The following is a 10,787-nucleotide window of genomic DNA, read 5'->3' on the forward strand; positions in this document are numbered from 1 at the left end:
AGCTACATTACGGTAGCGTATCGAGCCTTCAGCGAGGCTGTTGGTTGGTCACGTGGTGTGGAGCAGCTGCTGGCGGCGCCGCTGATTACGTGGTTTGTCACGTGACCAGCCACGTGGTGCGGAGCAGCTGCGTGTCAAGTGGGACGAAGATGAAGAAGGAACGCCCAGCGAAACGGACCGGCGAAAGACTGACTTTGAAATTCAACTAAGCGAGTTCCATTCGGCCAGCTGTAGCTATCGCGTCACTCCAGGTTTAACCAGAGTTAAACCACCGCCAAAACTTTTTTCTCTTGCTTCTCCTACTCCCCGTCTCCGGCCCACATTCCTTCCTCTAACGGCACAGAGGCGATTTTTCAGTACCCGATACCTGGTGAAACACGCTAGTCGCTCGGCGAGCCATAGCAAGTCCATGGTGTCAGCGGTGGGATGGAAGACGAGCTATGTGGGCAGCGGCGGAATCGTCCATGCTTGGTCCTGGCTTCAGCAGTGGAGAACGTTTGACTTTCTTTGAGAATCTGCCAGGCTGATAACTCTGAAAATTTATCAGAAAGTGTAATTATTTTCCTGCACGTGCTCGCTGAAGCATTTCACGTAGCAGCTTGTATTGAAAGTCCTCTTTCGCGAATTGCCGTGTACTTGAGCAAGCTAAGGAAGCCAGAGTTGATTTTTTTGTCTGAAGAACTGCATGGTATTGAGGTCGGGAAAAGTCACAGAAAGCCGCAGCTAACTGAGGCCATTAAGCAATGTAATGCTGACGAAATTCCGGAGACCTGGGATGTCATTCAGGAGGGAGTCAGGAAGTTAGCTAAGGAGGAGGCCGACGGGGTTGAAAAAAAAAACGCTTCTGCCTCTAAAAAGAACGTCTTTACCTCAAGGAAGCCGAAGAAAGGCAACTAGCTCTAAAGGGCTCGGAGTTGCGAATTGCACTGGCGAAGCGCACCGCAAAAAATACGACTAACAATCAGGGCACGAGCTCCGTGAGAAACGCGCCGTTGAATAGCCCTCCCGCACTGAATGACAAAGAGGGTAGCAGCGCGAAGGAAGATACTACCATGGAAAATTCTCTTGAAGCTAAAAAGCTGATCGTCTGTCTCCGGTGCCAAGAGCCCGGACCCCTTACGACCGGCTCCCGTAAGCCAAGAGTTGTATTTGCGCGTCTATATAAAGGGGACGACAACTTGCACATCTTGGAGCCCTATCTCCGGGAACTAACAGGGAACAGAAAGCCGCGTAATGTTCTCCGCCACTCGGCAGCTATACCATCGACGTTGTTGACCCTGCAAACGTCAAACCTGAGGCGTTCACTGGCGAGCATGCCCGCATAAGGGAAATAGTGAATGAGAACAGCGTATCCTTGCCCATTGCCGAGATCAAAAGCCCGTTCGGGGCGCTTCTGACCGAGGCAGCCTTCTCTAAAACGTGCCCTTGCAGTATCCCTATATTTTCTCTAATCGCTTGCATATGCTGCTCAGAGAAAAGGGCCTTAGTATTGGAGGTAACGCTGCGCAGGTCCTCATCATATCGAAGGCTCGAGAACTCGCCGCGCAAACAGAGCGCAGAGGTGAAGAGGGCAGGACTGAAAATTTAAGCCAAGAGCATGCCCATAATGGCGAGCCAACCCAGGACTTACTCACTTCTAGCAAGGAGGCAAAGAGCATCGACAGCAGTGCCGGCTATAGTGAGTCTTCTGAATAGGGCGCAGTTGCTGAACTGGGGCTAGGAGAGGAACGGAATACGGATCTAGTGTTGCCGCACTCGGATGACTTTCTCGAACGCCTTCGCGTGGACAGAGAAACGTTCGCCGCTGAGCAAAAGACCAAACTCGCCAAAACCTGAGCTACGAAAGCGACATGGGGGTGTCTTTCCAGCGCCGTTCTGCCCGGCTATGACGCCAGTATAAGGATAGGAAAGTAATGGAGCACGAGAAACAAATCCGAGAGAGGAGGAAACGCTGGCACTGCCCTCGCAGTAGTTCTTTCCCCTCTCACATTACGCTTTCTGAGCGCCAGCCAAGCTTTGGAAGCGCGGGACTTGGACGAGGAGCAGTTCGGGGTCGCGAACTGAAGTCCCTAACGCTTTGTCAGGTTTCAGCAGATAGAGCATCCGTCGAAACGCTGCCGCGCAGGGCGCGGCTGAAGAATAGGAATCAGCTTACTGCTAAAGTAAAATACAACTTTAAAAAACAGCAGTTGTTACCACTGGGCCACGGTCCGCGGCGTACTGTATTACTCCGCTAGCCAGTCACAAAAGTAAACGAAATCGTCTTTTTAATGTTTGACTTTATTAAACAAGCCAGATATAAAAGTTCTAGAGCTTATAAGTTTTAAGAGCGTTAGCTCTTATTCATCACGTTTCTCGATTTTTTTGGGTCTGGTATACCACCTCCCTTCGGCGTGAAATTTTCGGTCCGAGGAATTCAAGATGGTGGCCACCATAGTAAATTTATATAGCAATCCAAATGGTGATTGATTGGTAACGTCATTAGTATGTCTAATTGTGATTTATTGGTGAGGTCACTGATTTTGTGACGTCATAATCAACTAGTCACGTGACTATTTAGTTCCTTATAACTCACTAATTATTGAGGTCATCTTGAAACGAATTAGATATTTGGAATCTTCTGCATGAGTAGAACATGTTAAACAACATTGTTAACCAATGAAGTTAACAATTAGTTATGGCTAGGCTTAAATTTAAATGCCTATAATTACTAGATGACGTCATGCTCTAACTAATGGCATATTCGTAACGGGCTCGATGAGGGGAACATGCTAGACACCAATGTCGCCTAATTAGGCTAATATTTAGTTATGGTTAGGCTTAACACGGCGGCCGTGACGTCAGCGCTCGGCAGCTAAATTTCGTACCTTATGGCGACCGGGCACCTACCGCTTACGGTAAGGAAAAATGGCCCTCCAAAGAGTCGCAAAACTTTTTCGACCCAAACTCTTCAAAAATACCCAACGTCAAGGCGGTAGGGGCCGCTCGCCGTGAGGTATGCAAAAGCAGCCTAATAACGTCGTAATACATTTCATGAACGATAGATTGCGTTACCAAACAGATAACGCTCGTTACTTCAACGTCTTCCGCACGGTGGCGGCATATTTTTCCTCGTGATTAGCTTGTTTTTTAGGTGACAAAAGATGTTTTAACAACGGACTACTTTTTTTTCGTGGAGGAATTCTGTGCACCGGTCCTAAATGTGGACGTAGCTTCACTGCAGACTTGCGTTGTATCCGACTATAGAGTCGCAGTGCTGTTTACGGGCGGATTTGAGAAATCCTTCTTGAGTTTAATATTTGCTTGTGTTTTATTCATTTGACTCTCCTGTACGATAATGAAAGGAAACAAAGTTTTAGATCCTGACGTAGCGGGAGCACTCATTGACGTGCGTTAAAGATAGGCTGCAGGATAATGCCGATGCTGATAGCCGCAGCCGCTGCTTTCCTGTGCAATGCTCTTTCCCGACTTCCCAGACGTTAATCCGGTAAGCAAATTTGTAAATTTTATTCGTGTTTAGCGTTATTTTTTGTATCTATGTGTGTTCAGCATCTCCACCTTATCTTCTCTCACGGGAGGTGGCTTTCTGTGATATGAACCATGCTACGGCACCTATCAAAATCTTAAGCAGTTTCGGCTTTCAAACTAAAAATTCTCTTTGCTTTATTGGTTTGGTCAAACGTGGAGACGTTTCCACGCGGAAAAGTGGAACAGGAGGCGCATGAGAACATATAATCGCACCATTTGGTTTTTGTGGGGGTATTGTGGGGCACTGCTATGGTGGCTAGAATTGAAAATTGGTTTTGAGGAAAAGGAAATGGCGCAGTCTCTGTCTCACATATCGGCGGACACCTGAACCACGCCGTAAAGGAAGGGATAAAGGAGGGAGTGAAAGAAGAAATAATAGTAATAATAATTGGTTTTTGGTGGAAAGGAAATGGTGCAGTATCTGTCTCATATATCGTTGGACACCTGAACCGCGCCGTAAGGGAAGGGATAAAGGAGGGAGTGAAAGAAGAGAGGAAGAAATAGGTCCGTAGTGGAGGGCTCCGGAATAATTTCGACCGCCTGGGGATCTTTAACGTGCACTGACATAAGGAGGGGCCGTAGTGGAGGGCTCCGGAATAATTTCGACCACCTGGGGATCTTTAGCATGCACAGACATCGCACAGCACACGGGCGGCTTAGCGTTTCGCCTCCATCGAAACGCAGCCGCCGCGGTCGGGTTCGAACCTGGGAACTCCGGAGCCACCGCGGCGGGTCTATGGAGGCTAGAATTACTGCGTTTTGAACGCTGCAAAAGACACTTCGTGTCGCCTTTCTTGTGCTACGTTTTCATTTCTATTTGATGCTCAGAATTAAACATGTGTAAATAAATTACGATCTTACATTGGGTTGCGTTACCGCTTGACAAAAACTGAGAGGCTTCTTAATCCAAATCGCCTTTACAGACAGCTTCTATAAGAGCTATGAGGATGTAGGGCATAACAGGCAGTTGCGGGGTCGTTTTGACTCAAGGGAACTCCACTTAACTGACGTCTCGGTAGGACCGGCACATTACCTTAGAAAAAAATTACCGCTCACGGCTGAATGGTTGTTGGCCCCATCATTAAGCCGAGCCGAGCACTCTGGAATGGAATCTGTAGCGTAGTCAATAAGGACATTCCGACTTTATCGTGTTCGTCTAGCACATCGTTTTCATTACCGTATATTCATGGTAATGAGCGATATCGCATATTTTTTTTGAAATACATGATCTAAGAAGATACCAGAGACAAAAGTTTCGAAATACTGTCACACGAACATAAGTACTGCTTGCATCAAGGCTAACTGCTTTAATAAACCGACTTTCTAGCACAGATATGAACAGCTGGCTCCTCGTAGTTTATTTAAGCACAATAGAAGGCACATCGCACTGTGTCTCTGCATATCAGTTACAACTCCTTGTTTCCAAGGGGTCTAGCAGTTATCAAAAGCCGCTTTGACATCGCGACCTTTAGGCTCTCTATAAAAAAAAATGAGTTCAGTGTAGTCGAAAGCTTCGTGAAGTCACGTATTTTGGCGCAGTCACAAGCGCACAAGCGCCGGCCATCTCATCTACCGCTTGCCCACACATCCTGTTTATATGAAAAAAATGCGCCTGACGACAAGCTTCGGATCTTGAGAATCTCACGGAATGCCGCTCAGTCGCTGGAACCTGAGTAGCCTTTCTTTTGTGGTGCCTGGGAGCACAGTTTCCGCGACGATGAGCGACGACGTGCTGTCCCAAAACACTGAGCCTTTACGCCTTGCTCCAGTTCTTGTCCCCGCAGAATGAATATTTCTCAGAAATGGTCCTGTGGAAGAGAACAGAGCGCCATTTGGAGACCACTCAAAGGCTGGCTTTAAATATTTTAAAGCGCCTTAGCTTTGGTCGAAACTGCTGTTGAGAATTATAAGAGTGATCCATGCATGCAATGTTCGGCTCTGCAACCATTTCGAAAGCGGCAACAGGTATCAAGCAGAGGTACTTAGTTGTTGGTTATTGAATTCCCGCCACAGGCTCAAGCGTCGACTAAAGCTTTGCATTCGATAGCGCTTCAGGCGAAGTCACCGCATTTCGTCCGAATAGAGAGCCACCTTGCTGATCTTTGCCAGCTGTGCACCACGCCGCACGGCTGCGCAGAATACCCGATCGGAAAGAAACACAGTGTCGACAGAGGGGACAAGATTATTCCTTCAGCACGGCCCCCGACGAACCAAGAGCTCATTACAGCAAACGAGTGCGCCATGAGGCACAACAGGAAACAGGCACCGTAGGAAAAGCTAGGTGGGTACATTGTCAACACTACAAATGTCGTGCTACTTAGTTAAATGACCTCTGATCTGTTTTTGAAGTCACTGTGAGCATGACCAGGTTGTCTCAATGCTGCTGGCATGTAAGCACCTTAAGCACGGTAGAGTTCCTACATAGGGAGGAGATTTTTGCGTTTACTTTCCTTTCACCGCTCACGCCTCTACTGGCCAAAAGCGATCACGTGATTCAAAAGCATCCAATCATTACTGAAATGTCAACACGCCCGCATCGTTCAGCACTAGACTGCTGCTTAAAGTTTATTGATTGACCTGCTCTTCTCGTGCTTATATGAAAAACACGTAATTTTACAAAAAAAAAAGGTTACACTAATCACTAAAAATAAAGCGCATATGAAACCTGTGGCACTTAAAAAAGATGGTGCACCCATCCCCGTGGGGAGTATTTTGTTCGTAAGTCATTTAGGTAGGCCTTGGTGCAGCCAACGAATTACTAACAAGCTGTGTTAATAAGCACTTTGGGCACCCGAAAATAGGTGGTCTGAGGTTGCACCCGCTGCAATCACTACACCAAGCACGCATCCTGCATGCAGCAGTTGCAGCTTTTCCTCATAACTTGCATGCTTGTGAGAGCAATATGGCGGACCCGCACGCAGCTCTGGCAACTCTAAAGCGCGATCGTACAGTGCGCCATCTAACGGAACGTACGGCAATGCAAGTTGTGCGTATACATGAGACTAATGTGCTAGTCATACGATGAAGCTCAGGAGGATGGACGCTGGGAAGGTGAAAAGCACTTGCGAAGTTGAATCAAATGTCTTGAACGGAAGCAGTCATATCAATTACACAGGGCCAATAAGCCTGAATATTATGCGGTTTAACGACGCGATATGGCCGAGTAGCTAGACCTTGTCGGTGCGCTCGTGTCTTGCAGTAGTGGCTGTCAACGCAATCCTGGAATCTACTCCTCCTCTCTTTCACATTGTTTTCAAAGAGCCATAAACTGATAACCTGGGCTGAAATTATTTTCGTGAATCTTTAGTTCTTATTAGATGTACATCAGATGCTACCAAATCTCATTCAATATACGTGAACAGCGACTTTGGAACCACTTGCTACTGTATTATTCTACAACAGAAAGTGTACCTACAGAAATTTGTATGCAAATTTTGCTGCAGTTTGTGACGTACTGTTTGCATAATCATGCATGTGTGTTTCCAACGTGTCAAAGTTTCAACCATCCAATATTTTTGTGGTAAAAAGAGAGCCACCTTCAGCAATTTCCGTCACCAGCATGCAACGATACGTTCTGAGTGCACTTTTGGACAGTTTGGTTGTGTAGCAGAGATGCTGTACATCAGCTAAGTCAGCCTTATAACTCTCATGTCATTCATTTTCTAGTAGCTATAACGCAAGCTATGCAACCAATATCAATGCTCGAGAATGGGTGTCTATACTGACAAGAGTAGGTACCAGCAGTGCAGAAACGGCCAAAAAGAAACTTTTCGAGATATTGATTCATGGCGAGAGTTTTATCCTGTTGCATGAGATTCAAGGAATAGAGGCTTCATTTTGCTTTGCAGTACGAAATCCTCAACTCCTACTCTTCCGTTTCTTCCCAGCATATTTATGTCTGTAATAGACCCCACTGATGCGATTTCAAAAAGCGCTACATACAAGCAAGTGCAGGCAGTTCAAGACATTGACCTGCATTTGCCAGGCGCAGATGCACGAATTAGCAACTCGTGCATTTATTCAGTATAGTCCACGTCGAATCTAAGCTGCAATCACTGATTTTTATAGTGACAAAATTAATTTTATTTCATTTATTTTTTCCCTTAAGGGCCCGAAGGCATTACTTAAGGGGGGAGCAAAATCAAGGTCGTAACGTGAGCAGCGGGTTGAGCATGGTGCAGCGTGCAGTATCGTGCCCTCTTTAGGTAACATACCTGCTGGAGCCTGCCGAAACGTCTGCTCAGTGGAAGCATTGCCTAACAAGATTTCGCTGGTCTTCGAGGCTTCGCGGAGACCGACACTTGGTGTGAAGATGGCGACCTTAACGGCTGCGGAGGACCTCCGACTTTGACTCCGCTTCATCATCGCTGTAGGTGACAGACTCACTGGGGATGTTTGACCACGCTTCCAGGCCTGTCGAAGTCAAGTAATGAAAACAACATTTTATCGCGTAGCAGATATCTAGAACATCTTTTGTTGGTGTTTGCGAGCAAATTCAACATCTCCTGCCGCAGCTAATACCGGCGTTTATGTCTGCATGGTTAAATCGTCTTAAACTAGAACAAAACTAAAGTCACAAACATTTAGTCTATAAGCAGTGCGTGTTAATTATCTTCATGACAGTTCTACTTCAACACAAGAGGTACGCACAGTAAGCATGCATGGCTATGTAATTTCAGTGTTAAAGAATGCTGTTGGACAAAGCGTTCACTGCGAAATACTGCGAAATGCGTCTCACGCCACAACCAGAAACTTCGTCGCGCAAGTTGATCTTCAAGCGCAAACTAAGCACAATAACTTACTATTCTGCGCAGTGCTCCAGTCACAGGAAAAGGTGCCAAACATTCTGTATGAAATGGCATGACTCAGCCTGTCACTTTAAAGCACCGCTGAGAATTACGGTGCCTTAAATCTGAGATCTGCATTTGTAACGCAAGCTACCGTTCTTGCATTCTACTCAATAAAACATCTCAGAACATCAATGTGGATTGAGATTTCACCGACCACAGAGATATAAACATGAATTTCTGAAACTGAATTAAAAAAAATGGTGGTGGTTTAGCTCTGGTTAAACCTGGAGTGACGCGATAGCTACCGCTGGCTGGGTGGAACTTGGTCACGTGAACACCCACGTGACGAACCACGTGATCAGCCACGGCACCGCGCCGCCGGCAGCTGCAACGCACCACGTGACAAACCACGTGACAGCGTGGCGGCGCAGCCACAGGGTGGCGCGCCGCCATGCTGAAGGCTCTAAATGCTACCGTAGTGTAGCTATCGCTACAAAACTAGCATTAACATATTCAAGCCTAAATGTGAATTTTTTACTTGTCTCATTAATGGAAGCATATTCCGTTTTAACCTATTGACAGTAGGGCTAACAAAGTACCAAATGCATCCCCACTCCTCAATTTCTTATACGGGGTGAAATCGGAGCCGTGTGATCCCGCGTACCATCCTGCAGCGACAGCAGAGTGCAAGCCATATCTTCGTGTAGGAACGGTGACTTAAGCGATACCGCTCATTATGCGTTGGTGTGATTTCTAATCATCGGCAGCAGTAAGGATACCTCCACTGGCAAACAAAGGTTACCTCCGTATTACGGGTTCCGCCGGAATCCATTTACTCCTTTTGACTTCAGCAATGATAGTATCACTTTGCGCTTTACAAGCTGTCTTGCTCGAGTCTATTGACGCTGTCGCTGACATTTTCCTCTCTAAAGCTCAATACGCACTCCGGAACCCGATTTAAATTTATATTTCATTAGCCTAGTGATTACACATGCATCAATCATGACCTCTACATGTAATGTGTCTAGAGTTTCGCGAGCAGTACTTAAACATAAAAACTCACTTTCGGTCCTGAAGCAAGCAATGAGGCATCGCTCCATGAGCCGGTGATTTCTTGCACGTCTGCAAGCTTGTGTCCTTCCCCCAGGTCGCCAGTCGTTGAGGCGACATCGGTCGACAGCCCACGATGCGCAGTATCCTCCGCTTTATCGGCGGGCTCGTCTTTCTTCGAATCCTCGCGAGGGCGACTGCGGACGGCGATCTTGGGTCCTTCGCCGCCATCGACGCCATTGTACACACGAGGTGGGTCCCAGCCGGCGTTCTCTTCGGCAATCCCCATTGGTGCCAGAGTGTTGTCCCGGTCGGCTGCGGTGTCGCGGTCGGATCCAGACAGGCTCTGATGAAGCGTCGTCGTCGCTGCCACGACCAGGAACAGAAGCAGGCCGGCCAAGATAGCCATCGAGGCGCATCGCGGGTATGTGGAATTCAGCGCCTCGTCTTCCTGAGGAGCGTAGCTCCTTGCTCCGCTGAGAGGTGGACCGAATGCAAACGGGGAGGTCACGCTGCCGCCATCACTGTCGCCGGCAGAGTCGTGGCTCGGACAGCGGTGCTTCACCTCCTGCTGAAACCAGCGCATCACGCGCTTTTTGCGGTTGTCGTGAGAAGCGCTTCTGTCAGCTAAGCTGATCTGCTTGGGGCCGGTATCGCCTTCGCTGCCACTGATCGCAGAGGCAGCGCTTTCGCCCGCTGCTGACGGCAACTTGGCAGAGTTGGCCTCAGAGTACGCACTGGTGTTGCTCTTGGAGTGCGACGGCTCACTGCTGTTACCAACCTCGGTCTGCTCGTCAGTGGCGACGCTCAACGCCTCCGAATGCTCAGAGCTTTGCAATGGTGACAGGGGCGCCTCACTGCTGCTTGGCGGTCGTTCTTCCTCTGAGGTCAAGGTGGGTGAATGCGTAGTCGAGGGCGCTTCTGTCCCCACAGCACCAGTCACTTCCTGAGTGGTCGGCGTTGCAGGCCATGGGTCTACACTGAAGCGCAAGGTCTTGGGAGGCTGTTGTTTACCATTGTATGCCAGGGATTTTCTGGACTTGAGTATGCCCGGACGCGCTGGTTCCTTGGAAACCAAGGGCAACCAGTGAGCTTGCGGTCTTGATCCAAAAGTGCCGTGCTGCGGTGCGTACCATGATTGTGGTGAACACGGCTCCATAATGGTGGATGCAACTTCTCTTTCTTCTATTCTGCGTTGCACGCGCGAGTGAGCTGAGCCTGAAAAGGGTGGTGAAGGAAAGTAAAGGCTCTGGCGACCGCAGAGGCTAATAAAATGTAATACTTCATGTACTTCATCGGTTTTTTTGTAGTGATACCTACATTACGGTAGCATTTCGAGCCTTCAGCGTGGCGGCGCCGCCAACCTGTGGCTGCGCCGCCACGCTGTCACATGGTTGGTCACGTGGAGCGGAGCAGCTG

At 48.1% G+C, this 10,787-nt stretch overlaps 1 protein-coding gene across 1 annotated transcript; it reads right to left on the minus strand.

Annotated features, from left to right (window-relative positions):
- Nucleotides 1-4,882: 4,882 nt before the first annotated feature.
- Nucleotides 4,883-10,527, minus strand: LOC144122973 (uncharacterized). The gene is made up of 3 exons (XM_077655914.1): nucleotides 9,382-10,527; nucleotides 7,743-7,941; nucleotides 4,883-5,336 (listed from the first exon to the last, which is right to left on the minus strand). Exons 1-3 carry the CDS (start codon nucleotides 10,525-10,527, stop codon nucleotides 5,170-5,172), a joined length of 1,512 nt encoding a protein of 503 aa, XP_077512040.1. The 3' UTR covers nucleotides 4,883-5,169.
- Nucleotides 10,528-10,787: the final 260 nt, after the last annotated feature.

This window comes from Amblyomma americanum, chromosome 3 (genome assembly GCF_052857255.1).
Source record: "Amblyomma americanum isolate KBUSLIRL-KWMA chromosome 3, ASM5285725v1, whole genome shotgun sequence".
Taxonomy (NCBI): domain Eukaryota; kingdom Metazoa; phylum Arthropoda; class Arachnida; order Ixodida; family Ixodidae; genus Amblyomma; species Amblyomma americanum.

Coding starts and splice junctions, on each gene's coding strand:
- LOC144122973 (XM_077655914.1), bottom strand. CDS start 10,527: ATGGAGCCGTGTTCACCACAATCATGGTACGCACCGCAGCACGGCACT. Junction 7,942..9,381: donor TGCTTGCTTCAGGACCGAAA/GTGAGTTTTTAT, acceptor TGACTTCGACAG/GCCTGGAAGCGTGGTCAAAC. Junction 5,337..7,742: donor GTTTCGGCAGGCTCCAGCAG/GTATGTTACCTA, acceptor TCTCTTCCACAG/GACCATTTCTGAGAAATATT.